Source organism: Camarhynchus parvulus, chromosome 2 (assembly GCF_901933205.1).
Source record: "Camarhynchus parvulus chromosome 2, STF_HiC, whole genome shotgun sequence".
Taxonomy (NCBI): domain Eukaryota; kingdom Metazoa; phylum Chordata; class Aves; order Passeriformes; family Thraupidae; genus Camarhynchus; species Camarhynchus parvulus.
The window spans coordinates 63,292,972-63,320,123 of NC_044572.1; the positions used below are offsets into that span (position 1 = coordinate 63,292,972).

The 27,152-nt window shown below is 44.7% G+C and overlaps 1 protein-coding gene across 1 annotated transcript in view; it reads left to right on the plus strand.

The window, feature by feature from the left end:
• The window catches only part of GMPR (guanosine monophosphate reductase), a 40,548-nt gene extending 15,870 nt beyond the window's left edge, over positions 1-24,678 (plus strand). Inside the window, exons 6-9 of the mRNA XM_030971070.1 lie at positions 1,261-1,367; positions 6,893-6,935; positions 13,032-13,191; positions 21,259-24,678. Of these exons, the coding sequence (XP_030826930.1) occupies positions 1,261-1,367; positions 6,893-6,935; positions 13,032-13,191; positions 21,259-21,439 (491 nt within the window). The 3' untranslated portion in view covers positions 21,440-24,678. The remainder of the gene's footprint in view (positions 1-1,260; positions 1,368-6,892; positions 6,936-13,031; positions 13,192-21,258) is intronic.
• Positions 24,679-27,152: the final 2,474 nt, after the last annotated feature.

The following is a 27,152-nucleotide window of genomic DNA, read 5'->3' on the forward strand; positions in this document are numbered from 1 at the left end:
AGTCCTCCCTGGAGATCTTCCTGAACAGATCTGTACAAGTTGACCATGCAAACCCACAAGTGATAAATGTTTCTCCCTCAGGTCTTGAAGCTCTTTTCCAGATAATGATCTATCTTGTTATTATAAAGCATTACATACACTATGCAGTACAAGCCCTGTGGAAATTATATTTTTCCCTATTTAATTAAAACTAGCTTTCTTACTATTTTGCAAGAATTCTTCTCAGTCTTTTCACTTTGTCAGTTCTTTGAAGATCTTTGGTAACTTTTGCTTTACTGGTAGCTTGAGTATACCTGGATATCAGCTGAGTGAAGGGATTCATATTTCACTGCATTTTGGTTTAGAATCTGTTTTGAAATTCTCGTTATCATGCAGACCTTTTAGGTCTGTATCCTAAATTATAGAACGTAGACTGGCAAAAAGTAGTCCTCCTTTTGACTCTTATTTTGAGGGAACAAAGTAGAGAAGGTATTCCAAAAGATCCATGTTGCTATGTTGAACTGTAAGTAAATTGGTTTATATATACATATAAAAAATATATGTAGATAGATATATACAGATAGATACATACCTTTATTTTTGTCTATATGTACATGCATGCACAATGTATGGGTATAAATGATATAGTTCAGTGAGTAGATATAGTTCCTATATTTCTCTTGTTGTACTGTTCAGCTTTTAGATGATTACTTATCTCACTTTTTAAATACTATGTGCTGATTTTTTTATATTCCCCAAAATTGTCATCTGCCAAATATTCCTGCCTTCAGTATTAAACAAAAGATGGGAAAATTGTTACCAAAAAAATCACAGATTTTACCATAAAATTGATTCTTTAAACATGCAGAAAAGAGATAGAAATATTTATTAGAAGAAATAGTCAGGTAATAAATGCTAATGCTGAGTTTCACAGGTTGTGATTCTGGTCCTTTTGCCCCTTCCCTTCAGGCACCTCTAGTCAGATTTGCTTTCTTGTGATGCAGTAATTCCCTCACTGAGCAGCATTACTGATGGGAACTATATTGGGACTGGCACTGGAGAAGAAAGGGATGGCATGAGTCTCCTCAGCCACAGCTCCCAAGAAGTGGCGTGAGAGCATTTCGGAACTCAAGTTCCTATGTGCTCGTTTTATCTGTGAGAAGCCAGCATTGGCAATAGAGACTTCTTGGGAGAACAGTAATGCTGATAGAAACACATTTTTTCTGTATCATTTCTGTCATCCTGATGGGCTATGTTTATTCCTCTTGTTCTCTTGTCTAGGTTCTGTGTGTACCACTCGGATTAAGACAGGGGTGGGCTATCCACAGCTGAGTGCTGTTATTGAATGTGCAGACTCAGCACATGGCTTGAAAGGACATATCATCTCTGTAAGTAACTATCATCCACTCTGATTCCCACTGTGCAAATCGTTGTGGAACAGGAGAATCAAACAGTCCAGTACCCTGCATGTCCTTCTGTCATCCCCAGTTGACTCCTGTATTAGTTCCTAGGACACTCAGTGGAGATCCAGATGTAAAATACACAGCTCTCTAACATTAAAAAGATGTGAGCACCTCACTTCTGTTTTGCTTTTCAAAATCTGCTTCTTTGTGGAGTAAGCTGTTATGTAAACAGAATACGAAGCCTGGTAATGATTTCACTATTGAAGCAAACTGTAATTCCTATGAAAGACTTCTGTAGGGGTGGAATGTAAACATGACTTTCCTGAGAGTGTGACTGAGGGGTAGGCAGGCAGGCATAGAGGCGAGTACAAGGTAAAATGATGTGAGCCCATCTGTGCCCTGGTTGGATTGATTCAGAGAGCATCCACACAAAGCTGTGTGTGCAGGAGCAGGAGTGTTTGAGGTGACTGTTTTGAGCCCAGCTAGCACGTGAGCCGCTTATGTTCTCAACTCTGGGGAAATAACAAGCCTGTGGAGGAAAAAGAGCATCTGTCTGTATTGCCTGCTAATGGCAGTTTCCACTCTTGTCAGCAAGACCAGATTCACCTCACAGAGAGAAAGTAAATTGGTAAGCATAGGCCCAGACTGAGCTGGAGTGCAGCCTGCAGCACCCAAAGGTCCTGTGTGCTTAGCACACACAGGCAGTCGGTGTGTCCTGGCCATGTCAGGCTGGCACAGCCTCTGCAGGCTGCCTGTGAGGCAGCTGCTCATGGGGAGGGCACAGGGGCTCACCTGTGTGCTGTGCTCACAGCCAGCAGTCTCCCTCTGCCCCTCTAGGAGAGACCACACACTGGATTTTAGTTCTACTGCCAAGTGAAATCACTGGAAGGCCCTGGTTTCTTTGACCCAGTTGGGACTAGTATCCATGGGAGGAAGGAATGTTGTGTTGAGTTGTTGAGGAGGGAGGTGAGAGGAAAACAAACTGATTGGGAGTGGGCAAAGGGTTTGACTGGGTCTCTTGGAGTATAATGGAGCAGGAACATGTGTTACAGTCAGTTCTCTCTCTTGCTCTTTATTGTTAATGAGTATGCAGTCCCTCCTCTCTATGTCTCCTCTATATGAAGTTTGCAGAAAAAGAGAGAAGCAGTCTGTGATTTCTATGATTTGGGCAGTATTGCAAATGTTTCTGTCTATAACAGACAGTAGAATGTGTGCAATAGAGCATGAACACTTCACTCATTACTGTGAAGGCTGCATAAGTATAGGTGTCATCCTGGCAGTGGTGCTCAGAGACCCATCCTAGTTTTGCAATAATAATTTTCTGCTAGCAGCCGTCAGAAGAATGCTGTTACCCTGATTTTACAAGAAAACAGGGAGTCTGTATTCAGACTGTTGAAAAATTAGATGGTTCTGTACTGTATCTCCTTTCCTGCTTTGGGAATGGGTCAGTTCTTGACTGGCTCAGGTTTCAGTGGTCCCGCACCTATCAGCCCCCTGTGGGGGAATGCAGGAGGGCGATTTGATACCTGTCTGCTGCCAGCATCTGGGCCAAGAGAAATACCTTCAGCTGCAGCTCACATCACTTCCGCTCAATTCTGTCGCCTAATCTAAGAAGAGTGAAGCAAGGGTAAGGACATTATATCTGAATTCTGGAGCATTCAGATGGATATTGTTGTTTTGGATATTTATTAGAGAAAGAAAGGGTTGGACTGCATGGTTGTTGCCAGAGCTCTGGCAAGAATATCATGGAAGAGAGGTATCCTCATGACAGAAAAACACCATATGGCAGCAATTCTAAGTATAGAATTGGATCTGGTGGCAACAAGTATACATGGCATCCCTCAAAATGTCTCACTGCTGTCTTTCTGCAGATTGAAGAAGGGACACACCCTACCTGAGCCAAAAAAAATCCCTACAGGCAGAGTATTACCACAACTATCTATGTCAATTCCCTAGGAGAAAACCTGTCCAGCGGTTTTTGTTATGTTGATATGAAAGTAGCAGGAAGGATGTGAAAAGATTCAAAGCCTACCAGCTAGGTTCATGTAGATCGTAGCTAATGGTGTGATATGAGTTAGTCCCTTGGGGTACTTTCTTGTATCCATTTCTGTCTTGTCCAGTACCTTCATCAAATTAACTCCTCATTCTTGTTATGTTGGTACAATTTGCATATGAAGGAAAAGACGTCTCGCTCTCAGAATGAGAAGTGATGGTGCTGAGCAGAGTATAGGGACTGCAGAGAACACAGCACGACTGAACCCTGATCTTCAGGAGCTCTGCTAGGATGCGACCACAAACTGGGATTTTAAATGTTCCTATTACTGAAGTTATCATGTATGATGTTTGGAAATGATTCGTTGACAAGGAAAGTGACAATTTTCAGGCAAACATGATAGTCCAAGTGAACACCTGGTGTCTGTCTAGTCATTTACACAGAGAAGTAGGAGGTAAAATTGCACCAGTTACTTTCTTCATGCTAAATTATCTGTAAGACTAAAAGCTCACCTCAGAAATGAATCTTTCATGACTCAGTGAAAGCAGAGAGGAAACCCTCCGTGAGGTACAGACATGGTTCCTGTCCCGTGCTGTTTGTCTGGGAGCCCGTAGTCTCAGTTTTCGTTCCTGCTAATCCGTTGGCCTTGAGAAAGTGCCGCAGCGAGTTACAGTGGAGGGGGCCTGCTGGAGATGTTTCTTCTAGGTCAGAGAACTCCTCTGCTGGACAGAGGCAGTCACATATTCTAGTAAGCCAGCAATGTGGGGAATGGAAAGCAGCCGTGCATGTGTCCTCTCTCATGTGACTGTCATTTGACAGAGATCCCTGTTTCCCCTTCTCCCTGCCTGGGTGATAGGTCACCAGCATTCAGTGAAAAGAATGACTAAGGGCTTCTTCACCCAGCTACTGCCATACTGTTCCTTTTTCCACACAGAGCACTTTCCACACAGAAACACACCCTGTGTATGTAGATCAGAATAAAGCACCATATGTATTGTTTTTACTGCTGTATATGCCACATACATTATATATCTTCTGCATAATAAATAGCTATCTGTTTGCTGATACCAGCAAACAGACAGCTACAGTGCTTTGTAGAAAGCACTGGTTATGCAGTTTATTATAAATGTTGCTTGAAACATAAATCATAGTTATAAACTCATTATAAATTGCTTATAGTACTAAATGTTCAACCAGTGTATACTGGTTTTCCAAGCTGTATTTTTTTTCTTACTTGGGCTAAATTTTCGTGATGTAAAATGGCTTATCTATCTGGAGAACAAGACTGGGGACAAAAACAGTACTTCAGCCATATTAAAGTAATTCTGTTGGGAAAGCTGCTTTCCTCTGTCCTTCTTCCTAGCACCCACTTGGCTCAGGGTTGTGCTATCTACAGGTTCCATGACCATAACCCTTTCCAGTAGTCTTACTTTGGTGTTATGCCAGTTCTCCTGAATTCAGAGGCAGATTTTTACAGATAAGTTTGCCCAGGGTTCTGACGTAGAAGCTGAGCCTGCAGCAAACTCTGTAACTGAAGCCCAGCCATCTACAAGTCATTTTGAACCCAGACCCAGGGCCCTGTTGGAACAAGCTGAATTTCAAGGGTTAGCTTCCAAGGCAATGCAGCAGCAGAACAGTCTTACTTTGTAGACTGTACCTGTTTTTTCACAAGGAATGAAGTGTGTTACTGCATATAGCTGTATTATATAGCATCTTCTGACATAACTGCTTAGTATGTTCCCTTTTTGTTTCCCTTTCTGGGAATCACTAAATGTACCTGCTTATCTGAAGTAACTGAAGACATCTACAGATAAAGAAGGATTGTGAATCATCATTGTCAGTTACTTTTATCATAAATGGTAACCCATGAGCTTTTTATTCTCTTAAGCTGCTCAGCATTTTGTAATTTGGTAGCATTCAAAGTGATTTTTTTGAAGCTGGTGATTAATGGTTACACAGTAAAGCCCCCCCATCCTCATGGCACCTTTGAAAGCATAAAATCTTCATCACTGCCACTACTTGGATTGTTATAAAAGTCAGATACTGAGCCACCCAAAAACAACTGACTGCAACCCACCTACCAGAAAGCATTCAAAGCCAATGTCTCTCAGATATTAAGAGTCCTAAAACTATTCTTTGAACGTTATTAGACTCATCTTTCTACTGTGGCTCTTCCTCCCCTGACACATGCACACGCACTCACACCCTTCTCCAGGCTATGACAGACTTGTTAAAGGGGAAGAATTGCACAAGCAGAGCCATTAAAAGGAGAGAGAGATTCAGCTGCCAGCCCAGCACTCATTCCTGGAGCTGACAGCAAGGGTGTCTAAGCTCAACAAAAGGCATAATGTGCTAGGGGTTATCAGCAAATGGAATAAAAGCCTTTAAAGTTCTACCAGGCACTGTTTGCAGTGGGGTGCCCTTTGAAAAGCCACTCACTTTTGGATCCACCTGCTCAGTTTGTGTCTGAATCCTTTTCGGGGCACACAGAATTTCTAACCCAGAGCCCCGCTGGCAGCTGCCCATCAAAGGCAGCTCTAATATGGCTGATGGAGGGGGTGTCTGGCTGTGCTCGGCCGCAGGTCACGCACAGCCACACGTTTCTGCCAACAGGGAGGTGAAACAGCATGAGGGAACTGGCCAGTCTGGGGGTAGCTTCAAAAGCAGCAAAGCTGTTGGCAGTCTGCAGTGGATCCAGATCATCAAAGGAATGCGGAGCTCTCCTGGTACAATGACTGTGTAGACTAAAGGATCTTTCATCTGATGCTCAGACTTTTACAAATCATAAAAAACCATAGCACATGATGAGCTCTGCTGTGTGCCATTCCTTTTTTACAGCTCTGTCTCACATACACAACCTCCCTCCCCTCAGCTGAACCCCCTTCATCAGCCACTGCCCTGCACTGAAACTGTGAAAATGCTATAGGTCCAGAGTGCTGTTGCTTCCTTACCAAGACCATAGCAAACAGTAAGGAGTAGGATGAAAGGCTTGTTTTCACTTACCAAAAATTGTATTAACTAGGTTTGTTAGAGATTATCAGATAAAAATCCAACATAACTGATGGTATATTCCCTCTTCCCTCTCACTGTGACCTTTTAATATATGGTAAACTGCTGAGAAATTGTTTTTAAATGTCTTCGGTGGTTTAAGGTAGAGGGTTGTGGTACCTTTGCATCACACAGCCTTACATTAAAAGGGCAGGGGATGATTCAGATCATCAGAGGAGGTTTTGTTTTCTGGTTTGTGGGATTTGGAAACTTGCAGTCAGGAATTTGCATTGCTGCTGTTACCAGTGATGTTATCAGTAGACTGTACAGTAGAGTAGGTGAGCCTCAAGGAGGTAAGCAGTGGAAAGGATTATTTGGATTCTGTGAAAACGTACTCAAGATGATACATCCCAAGTACACGGTCAGCTGTCTTGACATGCTGTTCCTAAGCAGGGGCCACAGTGCTGCAGTGCTCACTGGGTCCCTGAGTGACCTCGCTGCCACTCACTGTCGTCTTTTCTTTGTGCAGGACGGAGGATGCAACTGCCCAGGAGATGTCGCCAAAGCGTTTGGTAAGAGCTGCATGTTGTGACACCCCCACATGTCTCCAGCGCCCCTGGCAGCAGGGATGCAGGAATCGGTGTGACCCTGAATGTCTAATAAATTAGCAGGAGGTTAAGTTAGTCCCTGCAGCTGACTCCAGTGAACTTAATGCACCAGGCATGAATTTGCTCTTTGGAACAGACAGTCCAAAATCTGCAGTGCAAAACATAGATTGGTCAAAGTGATATTTAGAAATTTTCTGCCAGGAGTGTATGAGATACACCTGCTGTGAGAGTACAAAGAAAATTCGAAAGAGTTTCTTCTGAGTAGGGTTCAGAGATGCCTGTAACATTGCCAGATCTGGCTGATTTGAGCCCTGAGTGGAAGAAGAGCTGGTGGAATGCATGTTGGACAGAGGAACAAACAAAAAGGCAGGCCAGATCCCTGGAGATGTTCTTGGGATCAACTGTCCACTTGAAGACATGAGATTTTATTTATACTGTATCCCCTAGAGCTAGGCAGATGTCTGAAACATCTAAGGTAATAATTAACAGATTTTGCTTTCATGTAAGTTCTGTGAATTGCACCAGCTCTTGATGATAGAACAGAGGATTTAATCTGTGGGTATGGTCTGTTGGGCATGAGAGTTATTTGGTATGGGGGGGTCAAAATCATGATTGTCACTTAGCCATAACCTTGTTCAGCAGCATATGGGGCACAGGCACTAAATGCGTCCTGAGATGACAAGGCATTTAAAGGTACTCCCCCACCTTCCAAAATGCCATACTCTTTGGAGGTGTCAAGTAAGGAAATGCCTGGAATATTGTGGGAAAGGTCAGTCCCTCACTGGGATTTCAGGGTGGTATGAAAACAAGACATAGCACATTATGATGCAGAATGTCTGCTTTGCAAGAAGCTTTGCAAATATGGAAACTAGAGGCAGGCCTAAACTCAGGTTACAGACTTGCCAATAAAAACTCTAGGCCTGGAACTCAACTCCTGAAAAGGTTGAAACCAAAATCTGTCTTGTAAGTTTGCAGACAGCTCCAGTTTTGAGACAGGTCAGTTCACAAGGAAGACTTAATTAGAGAATTCTAAGGATACCTGTGGAGTGATTGTTACCAGCAAGGAATGTGCTTGGTCATAGGATTTCATATAACCCTTGTGTTACCCAGTGGTGATGTGATGCAGATACTTCCAGTTGGGTGATTCCAACATAGCTGAACAGCAGCATCCACCCTCTTAGACAAGATTGTGTTAAAAAAATTCCCAACGTCTCCTCAGCCCCCCCTCTGACATGGTGCCTGCAGTGAGGTCTTTATTCTGCCTTTCTCTGGCTTCACAGCTCACCAAGTTCTTACTGGTGGTGTGGTCCTTGGGAGCTTGTGAACTGAAACTGTGCCTTCACTGTATTCCCGGCTGTCTGCACAGAAACCTGGCCTGTGGAAAAGGTCTTTCTTCAGCAAGAGCATTTCCAGAAGCTAGAACAACAGGGAGCAACTTCACAGTGTTCAAATGTTTTTCTTTGTAGTGTTTATTACAAGTCTGAGAGATCCCTGTAGTCTCTTTGGACTAACTGAACCTGAACCTGCTTGAAATCTGTGAAGAGACAGTTTCTGGCTTTGCTGTTCATCAAGAGGTGCTGGGATTCCCAGTGGTGCATGTCTGAAGGCTGCCACAGGATTATCCCCTGGACAGAGGAGCATCAGAAAGCTGACATTTTCCAGGCAGTACTTGTACTCTTGATAGTAACCCAGACAGATCAATATGACTGTGTCACAGATACAGAGCTGGAAATGATGGACATGACCCTGAGGCAATAAACTTTCTGTATCTGGTTATGTACACTTGACATAGGCACACTGTGAACATCTGACAAGCTGGACCCAGATGTGCCTTTGTCAAAGATATGTGGCAAAATAAGCTTTGAGATAACATTATTACTATCAGTGTTTATTGAATGCTATTGAAGTGATTGGCTATCTGAACCTCATAGAGCGTAGCCACCGTGCCCAACATTTACAAGTCAAAGCCTTGATACTGAATTGCCTGGCACAAACCTCTGTGCTTGAGTTACATGAATATATTGGATAGCAAAGACCAGATGATAAAACACCCAGACCTACAATTTCATCTAGGGATGAAGGCCTGAACAAAGCATGGACAAGAGACAAGAAGAGAACTTTGGTTAAAGTAATTGTGCTGTCTCCTTCTGGTGGATCACTGTAAAATCTTCGTGGGATGGGATGATTCCCTATAAAGCAGTGACAAGAGCATCTACTTGAATTATGGGAAGTGTGAAGGAGTCACAAATGTGAAGACAAGCACTGGAAAATGGTTAAAAGTGTGACTGGAGGAGCCAAGTTCATGGAAACAGGAGTAGATTGGATTAAGTGAGAGAATTGTGAAGAACCAAGAAATAGATGTTGAGAAGCTTTAAGGTGTACCTGTGACTTGGTGTCGACTCAGAGGCAGATTGGGCATTTTGACAGAGGGAAAACAAGGTAGAAGCCTGTTTAAAAATGCAAGAAACAGGGAAGCACTGAAGATGAGGAACAGAAATGCTGGGAGAAACATACTTTGGGAGAGACTGCTGGAGTTCTGGAGCTGCTGAATGGGAACCTGCTCTGCGTTTGGTAAACTGAATGAAAATTATGTAGGTTGATAGGAGAGAAAAGAGCTGTTTCGATGCAGGAATGAGAGAAAGCGCTAAAGAAATTTATGCTGGGCTCTCAGATGGTTCATACAACTGAACCCTTGGAAAGGCTGATAAGATGAGCACATTTCTCAGAATGCTCCAGGGAGGCACTACTGTCTCCTTTTTTAATGATGAGAAGTCAGAGCACAGAAATACTAAGTTCAATTGCCTGAGGTCACATATATTTTTCTGACACAGTCAAGAAAGAATGTGCCTTTTGAATCCTATGCCAGCATCTTTAACACATTACTGCTGTTCCTTAACCCAGTGATGAGAAGAGATGCAGAAGCAGGGAAGGAAAAGGAAGGAAAAATCATATGGAAAAGTCAACTGGGGGCATACGCTAGTTCCAGATTATCCTAGATCACACTGGTTTTTTCTCCTATTTTCAACAGCTGTGTGTGTACCTACTGCTGCAAAGGCTTCCTGGCTCAGCTGGAGCACAGGTGAATGTTAATTCCAGGGTAAGCTGTGGTCCACACAAACTGAGGCTGCATCTGCTGGAGGGGTGCCCAGGTCACAGATCCAGGCCGACTCCAGCTGAATTTGTGCAGAGCCAATCTGGTTATCAGTGACTTGTATAATCAGGCATACAAAAGACATCTGAGGGACTCTATCCAGATCCAGCAGAACTGTGTGAGTGCTGCAAGCTTAGTCTGGCGTCAGCACTGCTATTCTGTAATGGCTTGAAAGAGACGGCACTGTGAAATGTGAATGAGCAAAATCAGCCCAGATACAGCATGGGCCTCAAGGGGAAAGTCAGTGCACGAAAGTGGCATTATGTAAAACCAGGATGAGTCTGGCCAGCTCTGACTGAGCTACTGGGATACTTGTGTGCAACATACCCCATCACATCCTGTGTTATCTAGGCAACAGCCAGGTGTTTCCAGTCCTCTACAACCTAAAATAATGGCATGCTGTCAATCTGTACTTGAAAACAAAAGACTGCAGATGGATGTTGCAAACATCACCAGTGCTTCTGGTGGTTATACAAGAAAAATATGCGTAAGTTAAAAGACCATGCTAAAAGCTACAACCTCCTGGTCGGATATTAACTGATGGAAACATAATGGAACAGACTTGAAACTTTCAGATATGTTTGCAACACTGAAGCACAGTGGAAGGTTCTGGAGAACATTGGAGAAGTGTATTTAATATGGGCTTGTCATTTCTGGAGCAGCAGGGCTGCAGGCATGTGTCATTTCAATGTTTAGACGTGCTGCATCTGCTGTAACATAGCTCCTCTCTTCTGGAATAGCTTGATGAATTATGTTGTAGTTTGCAAAAGTTACTCAAGTTGGATGAGTTTCAATCCTGTAATTCAAACATATTTGCTTCCCTCCCAAAAATATGCAGCCAAAAGGAAAATAATAAATAGATACGGAAGTGCACAGGATCCAAAATTCTGTGGCTTTGAAGTGTAGTTTTCATGTACCTTTTGCATTATTAATTTGAAGGCTGTAAGACCCACAACCAAAAATGGCACTAGAATTGGGGATCAGGAGATACTATTGACACGGCAGAATCCAGAATGTCTTTTGGCAGGCTTTTGACTTGTTAAAATGCACTCTTTGCAGCCTTGACCTCAAATCTGTCCCTCCTTCCTCATGTTTTCTTCCACCCATGAAGAAGACATTAGCTAGGTTTCCCAGGGTACTTGTTTTTTGCAAAGATGGAGCAAGGTTGTGCTAGGTAGCAACAGGAATTTGCCACCAGTAATTAAAATATGGGTATTCCCTTTGTTTTTGGCAGGTTTTGGCAGACATGAGTCGAACCAAGATTTTAAAACTCAGCCATCTGAAACAAGAAAGCTCAGGAGAAATCTGCCAGGCAGCTGACATGATAGGATACCTGAATGGGTGCCTGGCTATAAATATTGCTTGTGATGTGCTTTGCATAAGCTTCATTTTTAGTATCCCTTTACCATGGACACAGTGTTCCTTTCAAGCAGGCACCAGGCAAAGGGAGGCGAGGTCAGCAGAGCAGCTGGGTGCTCTTGCCCCAGGCACTGCTGCCAGCTCTGCTCTTTGGCAAAGGGCTGGAGGGAGGAACTGGCACACTTCACTCTTGTCATGTGTTCTAAGATCAAAATATTCTTAACTTCAGGTTTGGTAGAAGCTGAGCAGATGTGATAGGGATTTCACTTGCTTTTCAGATCTCAAGGTCTGGTGCTATTGTTGGGATAGTGACAGAGATCAGAGCAAATCCTAATGCCAGACTTACCTAGTCTGGGATCTCCCCAGAGTCCAGATTTGTTCTTAGGAGGATGGGTGTAGTTCAAGCTCTTCTGCTTTCTGTGAAGTGTGTTTATAGCTCAGTTCTTCTGCCAGTTCTGGGTAGAAGCTGAGCAGAGGAGAGGCCTGTTCTGGCACATACACATTGAAGAAGCAGAGACTATGAACAGAAAAATGCTTTGTTTCAGGGTTGGGTCACCACAGGCTCATAAAAGACTAAAAGCCAAACTTTTCCAAGGAAGACTAGATATGCCAAAATATCACAGGAGGAGCTGCTGGTGGAATAGTTCCAGCCCAGCTGGAAATACTGGAGATCACAGTAGAAAATGAAGAATGATTCCAAAATCCTTCTTCCTGATCTTACTCCCAGCGGATCCGATTTCATGATTTACAAAGCCAGAGGAGATAGACAGATTGAACAGTCATGATTGAGTATTCAGTGTTGCTATTCAGTATCTGGAACATATTTAGGAGTAGTAGCTATGGGTTAGACTTCTTTGTGGTGTGTGCTGAGAACCATAGAACCCAGGAGTGATGGTCCTTGCACCAGAATTTTTAAACAGGAACCAAATTCAGACGCATCCAGATCGCTTTGACTAGGAATCATCCAGAGCCACACTGAACACAGATGGGTGATGGACTTGAAAAATCATTATTTCAGTTAAAAATCTGAATCAATCATTTTATGTCATTGCTAGGAGGATTACATTACATCCATGAGTCTGCTTTCCTTCATTCCCACTCTCCACTTTTGGCCTAGAAAGCTCTTGAAGTAGGAACCATCCACTTCTGTGTACAGCATTGAGCTGTACAGAGTTAACAGGTCCCAGCCTTGTGTTTAGGACTGCTGATTGCTGCAGTCACAGTTAATAAGGAATTGTGCTCAGATACTATTATGAAGTAAAGAGTTGAAACTGAATTTGAAAATAAAAGGCTGTGGGATAGAGTAGAATAATCTATATCTTTGTCATTGTAACAGAAAAGGTTTTTTCCATTTAAAGTACCAGAGAAATACAATTCAGCCTGTGTCAGTTCTAAAGTAAAGCTTTTCATCCAAGTTTGCTGTGACTATTACAGGAGGGGACTCTGTACTAAGCTATTAAATGCTGACTATTGTTTCCAGAGATCACTGTGTTCTTGCTTTGGCTTTCACCTTCTCCTTTCCCTGTTTCCATGTCCTTTGCTGATCACAGGAGCTGGTGCTGACTTCGTCATGATTGGAGGAATGTTTGCAGGCCATGACCAGAGTGCTGGAGAAATTATAGAGAGGAATGGCAAGAAGGTGAAACTATTCTATGGAATGAGCTCTGATACAGCCATGAAGAAACATGCAGGAGGGGTTGCTGAATACAGGTATGAATTCCACACAGGAGCAATTGCAGCGAGCCCTCCATCCCGGAACTTTTGGAGTAGAATTGGGCAGAAGGAAACAGCCCTATGCTGCTACTCCTGTTGAAGCAGCTGTTGCCTACATTTACAACAGCAGATCTGAGGGAGGGATGACATCCAGAGGGAGACAGGAAGAAAGAGCTGGGGTTGGCTAGCTGAGAGCAGTGATGTTCACTTTTTTGCAGCTGATATGGTGTGCTGTCGCTGCTGCATCAGTTGTGTGGTCTGGGAAGTCATTAGGCACTCTTCTGACTTACTGCTCCTTCCGGATGTGTATGAACTAAATGCTGGAACGTGACATACCAGGCTGCAGTTTCTCTCCCCCTGCTTGTCCACATTGGGTGTCTTCTTGGTGTAGGGATTCCCAGCTAGCCCACATGCTCCCTTCTGCTCTAAGAAAGTGGGTGCTGGTGAGCTGGTGAAGCTCAGCTGGGGTTTCCCCAGTACAGAGATGAGGGCCCAGGATTTCCAAAGCATTCAGTCACCAGCAGCAGCTCTGGGACTCCCTTCTGCATTTGTTGGGCAGTCTTCATAGGCAGCAGAAGCCTGCTGTACAGCTTTCCCAGCCCTCTTTTGGTAACAGAGCACCAGAGTAGCCTCAAGTAATGCAGAATGCAAGAGCTTCATTTTTGAGCTAAGTCCTCAGGGGAGAGGAAAGGAAGACAGATTTTGCAAAGAAATCTGTTGTCCGTTGCTGTTTTACTCTGGAAAGTGCTGACAATATTGACTTCCTGGAAAAGCAGATGACATCAGAAAACCTCTGTGTCTTTTCTCTTATGAGTGGCAGTCTTAGTCACTACCCTTGGACAACATGGTTCTTACATACTTCATTAGAGAATGACTCCTGTCTTACAGTAAACACTGGAGTATGGAGGGGTCCCTTTTGATTCTTCTCTGCTAGCATAGATTCAGGCTCTGGTCCCATCTGGTAAACTGCTGTTTGCAGGACTCTCAGTACACCTGCAGTTCCAGCCAGACACTGGGGATTGATGGGTTTTGTTGGCCTCATCTGCTACAACCACTCCAGCATACAGGTTTTTCCCAACGTGTCTGGCTGCTACCATGGGTAAGAGTTGCAGCTCTGTGAAGGTGACAGCACAGAATGTAAAGAAGAATGGGATCCACAAAATGAAATGGAATTCATGCTTTGACACAGAGATAAACTGATAGATAGCAATCCCAGATGTCATGCCAGAGAGAAGGGTCTTTGATCCCACCTCTTGTTCTCCACTCCAGCCTTGACTCCTGTGGTGGTTTTTCTCTGCACCATAAATTGTGTATTTGTTCACATAACACTTAGTGGAGTGCAAAGTGGTAAAACTTAGCCTCTGTCAGAGCATTTACAACCATCTCCTTTGGCCTAGTTCGTGGCATTACAGAATCATTTGGGTTGGAAGGGACCTTTAAGGTTCATCAGTCCAACATCCCCACAATGAGCAGGGGCATCTTCAACTAGATGAGTTTGCTCAGAGCTCCTTCAGCTTGGCCTAGAGTGTTTCCAGGCATGGGGCATCCACCAGGTCTCTGGACAACACATTCAGTGTTTTTGCTTTCAAACACAGCTGTTTTTTTGCAGAAGAAAGAGCTGAACAAAATGCCATCTGCATCTGAGACAAGCTGAAATGATGCTCCAGACAGATGTTGCACATGTCTGAGCTTTGATTCCCTTTGGGTTCATATGCTACTGCCCAGAAGCAGCACAGAGTCTGGGGGCTCTTTTTTCCTTTTTTGTCCCCTAGCAAGTCTGCTTGTCATCAAAGCCTCTGAACAAATGGTCTGAGTGGACAGCACTAATAAGCGTCTCAATATAAAAGTGGCAGCTGCCAATTGCACGGTGGTGCTGGCAGCCTTTACCTGAATGATCATTTCCTGTCCTTTGCTACCCTGAGCTCGAGTCAGCTGGAGTGTGGGAAAGGCCTGATGCTGCTCAGGCCTGTGGTTAATGGCATCTCCCTGAGAGCCATCTCACTGAGCAGCCCAAGCGTGCTGCCTGAATCTCAGTGCAGCACAGTCATTAGGGACAGAGCTGGTGAAAGATGTAGGAAGAGTTTGAGAAAGCTGGCTGTACCAGGAGGACAAAGGACTAAGGCAGCTCCTAAATTCTATTCTACCTAATTAGGTGTATGTGATCTGGCAACAAAATTTATTGCCAGCAGGAGAGCTAATTGACACTGGTCCTTCTTAAAAATGAGATATAGTGCAAGTATCCCATCTTGTAGGAGCAAAGGTTATACAGGAAGGTGTTCTATTTGGCTCAGTCTAGGCAGTCCTTTTGAAGTCATTATGGGCAATGCTATACAAATTTGGCTTGATCCATAGCTGTATTTTGATTTGTATCCTTGATATGAGAATTCTTTGGGGTCCAAGTTCTGAAACTTTCTCAGCAGCAAGGGAGCAGGAGCACAATCTAAAATTTTTAGTCTCTGTTGAAATACTGCATTTCTGTGCCGCTAATAGGTAGCATAGGAGGAGGCTCCCAGTGTACTGCTAGATGCAACAGCTCCAAACACTAAATCTGTGAGCCTTGGCTCTTAACTAGGGAAGTGCTGATACTCATCTTCACTCTACAGACATGACACTGACCTGGCTACCTCTACCAGCTTTGGGCTCAGTCTTCCTTGGCCTGTCCCAGCATGAGTGTCGCTGTGGTTTAAAAATAGCAGCTGCTAAATCCAGCATTGTAAATGTGCTGGGCATTGAAGGGGGATTTGAAACAGCACAAGGTTTTCTTTGAATTGCTCTTATAGTAAAAGTTACAGGAAGTTTAATCACTTCCTAGTTTAACTGATGGAAAGCTTGAACCAAAAGCGTTCTTAGTCAGCATTTTAATGCTGGATACCCCAAACTTGACCCAAACAGGTCAAGTCAGTGTGGCTCCTTTATGTGCATTTTAAAAGCCCAGCTGTAAGTCTGTATTGGTGACCCAAATAAGCAGTTTTGTCTTCAAAAGAGCCTGAACACTCCCAGTGTGTTATTGGAGCAGTGGGGAGCTCAGTGTGCTCAGTCCCCTGCAGAATCAGACTGCTTGTCTTTTAACTTTGTCTTCTCAAAATTACACGTGTTGGCTGGAGAACCTGAGCCTGCAGCAGTTACATTAAAACTGACAGATAAGGTGAGATGGCTGCGGCAGGGAATAAAGTCATGAGAGTAATTGTTTTTGTAATGAATATGTCAAGCTGATCCCATTTAATCTGTGTACTCACTTTCATTAATCTTATGTCATTTACGTATTGGCTTATTTTTACATTTTCACCTCCTTCCATGAGGAATATGGATCAGAGCTGGGGATTTCTGAAAGGCAATTTTTATGTTTCTTTTGTGGGAGAAGAGAAATAAGGCGAGCAGGGACTGAGGATGCATGCAGTATTGTTCAGTTTGAGCCAATTTGTTTTTGTTAACCCTTTTGAAATTTCACAGGTTTTGTGTGAATGCTGCAGTTCTATTGTGGCCACTCAGCAATTCACAGCTGCTACTAAGCTGGGTTTGGGCACTTTATATTAACTGCAGGGTGAAATTTTGGCCACAGAAACAGAATAGCACCAACTCCCAGCTGCTGCTTACCATCTTATGTATCCCAAATGATGGCCTGGAAGATTTGCCCCCAGTTCCTCCATTTCTTATGTGCCCCACTCAAAAGATTGCTTCATGCCAGGGCAGCCTGACCCCTTTATTCTGACCCACATTTTGCTGGGCTGACAGAGCACCATCTCATGTGTTTCATCCCATGCAGCCTGCCAGAATTCCCACCACCACACACATCCCTCCATGCAGCAACCCTCAGCTGGCCAGGAGGGGCACCACAGAGTGGGCCCTGAAGCAAAAAGTCTGAAACAAATAATTTTCTCTTTCTGTTCAGTGGCTGGCAAGAGTCAGAGTTACTGCTGAGAGCATTTGAGCACACCTTTCCCAGCTGCTGGGAACCTCAATTGCTCTGTCATCACCTTTCTTTCAGAGAAGGGGTTACTTTTGGGTCATAACTCCAGGAGAGACTGAGAGCAGCAAAACCCTCAGCAGTTCCTGCTGACTTGCTTATGCAGCTCTCTGCCAAGTGTGCCAGCTTTTGTGACAGCCCGTGTAATCCATTGTCATGGTTTATCCCAGCAGGCAGCTAAACACCACACAGGCACTCATTCACTCCACCCCCCAGTGGGATGGGAGACAGAATTGGGCAAAAACAGCAAAATTCATGGGTTGAGATAAAGACAGTGTAGTAGGACAGAAAGGGAAGGGATAATAACACCAGCAATAATAATATACAAAACAGGTTATACACAATTTTTCATCACTCGCCAACCAATGCCCAGCCAGTTCCTGGGCAGTGGTCCCAGCCAGCTTCCCCCCCTAGTTTATATACTGAGCCTGTTGCCATATGGTATGGAGTGTCCCTTTGGCCAGTTTGGGCCAGCTGTCCTGGCTGTGTCCTGTCCCAACTTCTTGTGCCTCCCAACCTACTTGCTGGTGGGGTGGTGTGAGGAAGGGCAAAGTCCTTGACTTGCAGTAACCACAGCTTGGCAATAACTAAAACACTGATGTGTTGTCAACACTGAGGGCTGTCCACAGGACACAGTTCCTTTACAGCTCTCCCTGTTCTAGCATGAGTCATACAGGAACTACACTCCGTTTGGGAGCGCGCACTTTTGGCATGGACCACCTCCTTTCAAGGGTGCCTCTAGCTACATGTCTCCTCAGGTGTGTCCAGGTGTATCTCCTCCCCCAGTGGCCGTTGCTGTTTCATAAATACACTTGAGGAGAGGTGTCATGTGCTCCTCTGACTTGCTGAAAGTTTGGTGGCTCACACCATTTTTGGAGCCAGGTGGAACATCTCTGGAATGATGCAGGTTGTGGTCTTATCCCACACAAGTCACATTGGCCCCCCATGTCATCTGAACACTACTGTGTTTGCCCAGCACAGCACCCATGTGGGTGCTGCTGGAAGTCAGCTGGGTGCTCATCACATTGGGCACTCATGAATGTACTAACAGGGTGTTTGGACATAAATAATTTGGGCATGCATGCATGAACTGATTGGATGCTTACGCAGAAATTACTGGCTATTCATGCATTAATTAATTGGCACTCGTGCATTAATTTATTCAGTGCTCATGCATGAACTAATCTGGCACTCACACAAGAACGCAGCAAGCCCAGCAATTTATGGCCAAACGTCACTCCTTAGGAAAGCACACATTGGGGAGCCCTTTGAAGGTTAATCCAGTATGAACTCTTTGGACATCATCACAGTCTTAACGTACATAAGTTAAAAACTCCATTTTTCCTCCCTGTGGACAGGCACCAGGGATTAATACTGTAGCAGTTCACTTACTAAATGTCTCTCCTCCATCTTGAGTACTGTGTTAAAGGGGTTAACATTTGGTTTTATAGCCCTATGGATACAGATCCCACCCCTGGGCCAGACTACAGCAATTAATAGTGCACCAGTGTGTGCATACACGTAGTGAAATTCCACCTACACTTCCCTGGGAACCAGATGACTCCTCAGCTGGCTCTGAGCAACATGTTATCTCTTAAACACCCCTTTCCTCTGGGGACAAGACTATTGGGGTCAATGTTAGCACAGCTTGAGTATATATTCATCAGAAACTTCATCCCCTTATCCCTGCGGACAAGGCTGTGGAGCTAATCTCACACCTCTCTTCTAGGGTGTTTTCCCCAGTATGATGTCTGCAGGTTACTCCTTGATCAACAGGACATCCCACCAATGACTCTGGAGGAGCAATAGCAAGTGTTTAGCTGCCAGAGCTTTGGGGCTATGTCATTAGGTGTTCACCACTTTTGTAGATCTTGGTTTCCAAAGCCTGAAGTGGCAACCTGTCGCTATAGGACACGAAAGAACACAAGCACACCACTGTTCTTAAGGTGAAGGAAAAAAGGGAAGTTTATTTTCTGACTCTAACATTTATAGTTTTCTAAAAGTGACAGCAGATTGGAGGGTGACAGTGACACCTCTCCAATGACACTGGTCAAACTAATAGTCCATCAACTCTCTCTTCCTCTATAAAAGAATGCAAAACAATAAGTTATTTACAAAAAGTGTGCGAGAAAGTTCACTACAAGAATGTCAACATCAGAAAGCTTACAAAATCTTAAAAACCAGAGTGACAGCAACCCACAGGCTTCAGCTTCCTGACACCATTGTAGCCACTGCAGGTACATCTCCCAGGGGCAGTGGCTGTAACCATCACCCATTTCTGTATTTTTTCACTGAAAAAAGGACCACTGTGTGTTCATGTTCATAGGAGCAATGTGCAGCTTATGATCCACAGGATGCTTAAGCACAAATTAACAGGGAATTTACATTTACTGATGGTGCATTCATGCATCAGGTAATTGACTTCTCATGCATGAGCTGAATGGGCGGCCATGCACGCATGCAGTAAACCCCGCACTACTTGCACAGAACAGCTTGCAGAGCTCTTCAGGTGGCAGGACATGGTGGAATTTGCACTGGTTTCTGCAAATCCCAGACATGGCACTATCTCTCATAACCTTGCAGGAAGCTCCCTGGAGCCTGAGCTCAACCTCACAGCTTTGGCTGGAAGAGATGGGCATGGCCAAAAGCAGGAACAGTGGCATGAGTGTCGTTTCATGGGTCCAGCCTTTTCCTTCTGGCACTGGAGCTGAAAATAAAAGCCTGGGAACTCCCAGCAGCACAGGCCATACAACAGACCCCTAAGCCCTGTGCAGTCTGCAAGATGCCAGTGGCACATCTGTCTTCCACTGGCCACTCACTGCAGTGCTTATTTAAGAGTTTCAAGAAAGAGTCAATTACTCATCGGATGTAGGGAGATTAATCATGGCTCCTTACTCACATGGCATATCCACACTTTGCCTTTATTGTCTCCCTAGGGCTGTGACCTCACATTTAAACTAACAGGATGAAATATAGCCAGGCTCACACTGAAGTACCTCCACATAGCAGCTGTTGCTGTTGTTAATGATTCACAAATGGAGCCTACAAACAGGCATGCCCTTTCTTGTACTATCCCCTGAAAACTTTTTTAAGGAAGAAGCAAATAAAGCCACATTTAGAATAATGACAGACCGCTGCCATGATTTGTGCCTCCATTTTGTAGGGCTGAAGGAAAGCATCTCCTCTTCCCTCCCACATCTGTCTTAGACCCTCCCTTCCCAAAGCTTGCCTTCCCAGAAGAGCCAGTGTGCCAACAGAACAAGCTTACTCTAAAGTGTAGTGGGATCAGCTGCTGATCCCACTGATCAGCTCATAAAGGGTCTCTGCTACAGGAGGAATTGCTGAACATGGGGCTGGAGAAAGCTGGAGGAAGAGTGGAAGTAATTTGCCTGGATTCTTCCATCGTGTAACTCTTCAGATGTGCTTTTTGGGAACAGTGTAGTCTCTGCTGGCATGCACCAGCACTTGACAAGATTCACAGCACTGGTATTTTTCTGGCCTTTTTGCCTGGCACTGAATTGTGCTAGATCACCTTTTAGCTTCAAGGGACAGCTGTGCAGCAGGTTTCTGTAACAGGTTTCCCACTCTCTCTCTTAGTGAGCTCTGGAGAATCACACTGCTAGGAGACAGCCAGAGCACTTCCATCTGTGTCTGATCAGTAACATGGGACAGAGCCCAAGGGCCCTGAAGCCTCTGTAGAGCTGTGCTGGGTGGTGCCTGCTGAGAACCAGTTCCCACATTTCTCTGTTTGAGTCTGGCCATTCCTTTACACTTTAAAGCTTGCAGCTCTCACAGTCAAATTTACTTCTCAGTAAAGCTGGAAGTTCCACTTGCTTGTAGGCAGATGGTAGAGGGGAGGAAGGGCAGATTTTTAAATAAACGTATGGGATACTGGAGCATCTACAAGATCTGTCTGCTTCTACTTCTCAGTGTTGGTGGTGAGTGGAGCTGAGACATTTCAGTGCTTGAGAGCACCAAGCAGCAGCAAGCAGTAAAGCTGGGGGCATGTTTGCAGCCTGCAGAGTTAAGTGCCACAATTCTCAATTAGACACAATCATGGTTTGCATCCATATGAATGCAGCGACTGATCTCTTCTCCAGGGCTTCAGAGGGCAAGACTGTGGAGGTACCATACAAAGGGGATGTGGAACACACCATCCTGGACATCCTCGGGGGGCTGCGCTCCACCTGCACCTACGTGGGAGCCGCCAAACTCAAGGAACTGAGCAAGAGAACGACGTTTATCCGGGTCACCCAGCAGCACAACGAGGTCTTCTCCTAGCCTAGGCCTGGGGGGCTGGAGAGAGGGCTGGGGAAGAAGAGCAGGAAGGGCTGCTCTTTTCCTTTGCTTTCTCCTCCATGTTGTGTTAGTGGCAAACTTCCCTCTCTCTCTCTCAGAACGGCAGTGTCATAGCCATTGGCTATGGCTGGGATTTGGAAGGGGAAGGTCATGCTATTAACACAATGCCATTGATTCAAAATGCAATTGCCTCATCTTTTATCGTTGTGCCTATTTTATTTTTTATTCTTTTCTTCACCTGTTTTTTTTCCCCCTCTGATAAATAGCTGCTGAAACCTCAGATAACAAGGAATTGGCTTGTGCAGACATGGCTGTTAACGCCTGCACACATTCACACATTCCCTTTTCTAAGACTGACCTGTCAGCTACCACCACTTTCTGGCAGTGCACCTTTCAGAAATTGCAGGCTAGGAAAGAAAAAGATGCAAGGAATTGCATGGAGGAAAAAAACCTCAAATTCTCTTCATCTTTTTTTCTGGCTAAAGAACGGATGATATGGGCACAGCTGCCAGAGGTAGATGGTAGATGAGGCCTGGCTGTTGGTGACATGTGATGCTAAAAACACCAGATCTCTGTCACTTTCAGTTCACAGGGCTGATGTCGCTGTTCTTTGTTAAACCTCCCTATTCAATGGACTTGCCCCTTCAGAGAAGCAGGCACTGAATGTAGCAAAACCGTGCTGGCCCCCCTGCCCCCATCTGAGGAGATCATTCAGGTGACTTTCAGAGCTTGCCTGCTTTATCATAAGTGCAGTTATTGAATTACCTGGGTTCCTGCTTTTACCTGCTCTCTGGAAACAGGTTTTTAAGACATTGAAACTCAGCAACTGTAAGCCTGACAAGGGAGGACAATTCTTTGTAGCCCTCCCTGTTCCCTTGCCTGCTCACATCCATTTAGCAAAAATGTAGAAACGCTGTGCAGTGCATTGTCTGTGGCCAGGTGGAGGAGGCCAGAGGGATTAAATTGCCTTCTGGTTATGTGATACCACTCCTTTGCAGTCCTTGACATCATGTAAAGCAAGAGAGAGCTTTTGGCAGAGCAGCCTGGTTGATTGCAAGACACTGTCAGGCTGAGATGGAGTTAAAGCATTTGCTCTAAAGGCAGTAGTGAATGTTTGAGACTCTGGGTAACACCTCAATAAAGTGTAATGGCCTGATAATTAATTGATAAATCACAATGAAAATTTCTTTGGAAATACACATTGCATCCACATGAATACCACAGTAGCTCAGTATGATAAATGATGTAAAAGTGAGCACCAGTGAATTAATAATGCTTGGCCACTTACTTTAAACTGCTGCTGAGATCATAATGCAGCTGATGTTACTTCAGTACTTCAGAGTCTTACTTACCCCTCCTGTAGACATCTGTGGAAAGAGGCAGGCTTCCTTTGAAAAGCAAAAAAGTGATCTGTAGGAAAAGGAATAGCAAAGAGAAACTCTAGAATTAAATTCACACGCTGGACCACTCAAAAAGCCAATCACAAGGACTGGTACAGTTAACCATGCTGAGAAGCAAATCCAGGCCACAAGCTGATCCCTGGTGATTTTTCAGTGTGTTGTACACATTAGAAAAAGCAGAGGGTATCTTCTAAATTGCCTGGTATTTTAAATGTCTTCATTTAATATGTAGGATGTACTTCTTAATTGTGGGATGACCTCTTCCTCTGCTTTGGAAGAGAACGAGGGCCAATGTGAGCACAGGTTATGCTTGTGCTGGCTGCAAGGACCATTTGTCTTGCCCACATATCATAAAGGAATGTGAATGCAGAAGAGATGCAGGCCCTGTGAATCCAGGCCCTGATCTCTGTTCCCTCCAGCCTGGAAGCATCATGTTAAGAGAATGCCAGGCTTCTCCACCACAGAAAGGCACCATGGGCCACGTACTGCTCTCAGCTGCACTAGGCCCAGAGCAGGGCAGTGTGACCTCTCTGCATCAGCTGTGGGACAGCACTGTTCTCTATTTATGTGAGGTAGAGGGGAAGCAAATGGACACCTCTGTCAGGAGTAGGGTTGGACCACCACGGCCCAGGCCTGACCACAGGTGTGTCTCCACACTGGTGCCTTCACATGTGGGAAGTGCAGCACTCTGCTGGTCTCATGCCCACTCTCACTAACGCTTTTCTACTTTTTTTAGCTACATTTCTAAGTGGAATTTAAGAAATACATATGCATATAAGAAAATATATATATTTGTAAACATATTTTTAAAAGATCATGCGCACACCAAACCAAGCAGCTTCATGATGGCCTCAGAACAGTTTCTTTTCCAAAGGGCAGGTGCTGGGGGCAAGGGAGGCTGCCTCTCAACCAGTGTGGCAAATGGGGCCACTCTTCCACCTCCTTTCCTTCTCCTCCTGCGCATAACTCTGATCAGTGACTAATAGGAGAGGGACAAGCTATTCTTAAGCTGTCCCCAGAATTCTTCAGTCTGTGAATGACATTGATGTCATGAATGGTGATTGATAAAGTTTTGATGTTAGGTATTTGGTTTTCTGAATAGCAGGTCTTACCACTGTTTTGATAAGCAACACGTTTTCTTTCATTTTCTCCTCTCCAAAAGTGAGCAGGAGAGAGAAATGAGATGCAGAAAGGCTGAACTAGTGGCATGTCTGCATCTCACCCAGTTATATGTGAATTTTGTTCAGGAATAACCCTTAGCTATGTCAGTGCTTACCACTGACACTGTGTATGTGCAGCTCTGAGACAGGCTGGAAAATACAAAAAACAAACAAAAAAAAAAGGCACTGGAGTCCCCTTTAACACCCATTCCTGTGCTGCAGCTGTTGCCCTGATCTTCACTTAGCTCCAGGTCCTGTACCCTGCTCAAGCCTGCTGCCACTCCCACAAGGAACTGAGGCAGAGGGAGCCAGGAACACACTTTGTCTGGCAGGATGGTCCAAGACCACAACCACTGACAAATGCCATGTGCCATTTGTAGATCTACCTCACCTGCACATCTAACTGGGTTTTTTGTTACTTGGTGTCCTTTTGTGGGAAATGAAATTTTTAAAGTGCTTAATAATGCTTAATGTTGAGTCATTCTGCATAACCAGATCTTCTTTAATCCTACACTCCAACCCCATCCTGTCCAGAGGAATGCTGTGAGTGTGACAGTCTGTACTGTAGGCCAGGGCCATGCCTGCTTCCCCCAGCCAGGCAATTGTTGAGCTCCCAAGAGCAATGTTGAGGTTCCCACTGGATCCACAGGGGTGCAGTTTAACATACAAGTGGGGATGCTGAAAAGAGCAACATTTTGTCATTATGCAATCCCTGCTGAGCATGTCTGCCTGTGGCTTCTTGAAACATAAGGACACAGCTCTAACACCCCTGGCACTCCCAGTGCTGCTCTGGGGTTGCCTTGCTGCAGCACATTTTGCAGGGTGGGCTCCTGCCCACAGAGCCTGGTTACCAGAACTCTCCTTGGGAGGGAAGGGCTCGGCATAGGAGTGGCCTTGCTCACTCCCCAGTGAGCAGTTGCTAAAGGGGTGGGCTTGAGCCAGCATCCTGATAGATGCAAAACAAGCCACAGAGGTCTCCATTCTCTGGGAGAATCACATTCCCATCTGCTCATTGGAACAGCCAGTCCCCACTGGCCATGGGACAGGGGCTTTGGCTGTGCTTTGGTGTCGCTTTCTTCTCCCTTAGGGCATGGTGGGGTTGAATGTAGGATGGGGATGCCCTGTAAATATGGAGAGTTATAAGGCAGGATCAGAAAGAGCCTCTATTTGCCTTTGGGAGAGCTTTTCCCATATAAAATGTGCCTGTCTCAGCTACTCAATAGCAGGGGTAGAAAGGATGGGGATAAGGAAGAAACATGGCAGCTGTTGGCCAAGCCCCACTGTGTTGGGACAGGTGCTTTCAGTCAAGGACATGATGAGAGTTTGAAGCTTTTCTGAACCAAGCACTCCCTACTTTATACCTGTTGAACTCCACTCTTGTGACAGACTTGTTGCTGCAGCTTTCTGCCGCTGTATGTACAGAGTCTATCTATCACCATTTCACATCCCCACTGGGGGATGGTGCTGTTTAGTTGCTAATACCAGTTTTACACCAAAAATTCTCTGTTGGAGCCAAGAGGGCTTTTGAAGCCAGTGCCAGATTTGGCCTTGTGTAGGAGAGAAGTGGAGGGGAAAATGCCAGGGCTCAAGAACAGGGGTTTTCCCTCTGCAGCAGCCAATGCCAGCAGGTGGGAGAGGGCCAGTCCTTTCCTGCAGGCTGGGAGGTGCCAGGGGCAGCGGGGTTGAAGCATGTCTTGAGTAGATGCTGGCACAGCTCTGCACTCAGGACAGACCACCCCCTGCAGCTTTAGCTTCATTGGTGGTCACCTAGATGCTTAAGCGAGCCCTCCCCAACATTTTTTGACCCAGTGTTTGCTGGCTAAAGTTTTCATACATAAATCAGTTTGGAGTCCAGGACTCCCTGGCGTTGCCCGTGATAACTGTGAAGCGCTTCTGTGTCATTGGCCAAAAAACTGCTGGACTTTCAGTGTTTTGCTGCCCTGCTCAGCCCTGCTCAGATGGTGATGAGATGCTGCTCCCCTTCCCTCTGCTGTGGCATCCCCCCATGTGTGCTGCCCAATCATCCCAACTGCTCCCAAGTTTTTGTTATGCAATAAAGAGCTTCACCCTGACAGGCTGCAGAGCGTTTTATGGTCACAGGTGGGAGGAGGGTACAGGCCACCTTTGGGAATCGTCACAAATAAAAGCCAATGCTCTCAAATGCATTGTCAGGGCAGGGCTGGGGGAGGACTGGGCAGGGAATTAAATTGGCCAAATTAGGTCCCTAGGAAAGCTCTCTCCCCTTCAGTCATAAAAGACAAAAACACACATTTGCAATTGGCACTGTTATTTTATTAGTACGAGTATACTGAAACAATAAACTTGTACTGGTATACAGACAATTTCTTTAAAACAATTTTGTTCAAATTTTGAATCAAACATTGTTTTATTATAATAATGAAATAATTTCTACCTAGAAAACCTGCAAGCACCATCAAAGAAAGGGACCATAAAATTCAATAAACAGACGCGAGTGTATCCTACAAATAGACACACCACCATTAGAAAATAGAATATGAATTCTTCCATTTTTTTTAATATTTGTTTTAAAAAAGCTAGTGCAAGTACAATATTTTACACTGGAATTACAGAGAGTATGCACGCATATGGAAAAAAGTTCTCCTGTCACAATAAAAGCTCTTAACTATGTCTGTATGCACTTAAAATCTTCTCCTCTTTTCAATAAGGTGCAAAACGTTATTCCCTCCCTATTTTCTCCTTTGTACTGGCCATGTCAGCTCAATTTCTCCCCAACACAAAGCTGCGATATCCCTTTTACTGGGCCTACACTAGGAACTACACTGGAAGTGTGATTTGCAACAACCCTCATTAGTAATACTAGACAATTAAAAAAAAAATTACTTTAAAAACTACTGATGTCAAATGGCTGGACCTGACCCCGGCTCGGCCAAGTGCCGCTGCCAGCTGCTGCCGGGAGCGGTGACATAGCTAGTACAAAATGGATTTCAGTAGCTCACCCAAACTGAAAAAGGTTGGGAAATTCCCCCACCCCCACTTTTGTAACACTGCGAAAAGAACAGTGTTCAACAAGTTAATACATTATTAAAAAAAAAAAAAAGGAGCAAATACATACATTAGTGAGTTTCAACATTAGCTGACTGTTGTGAAGAGTTG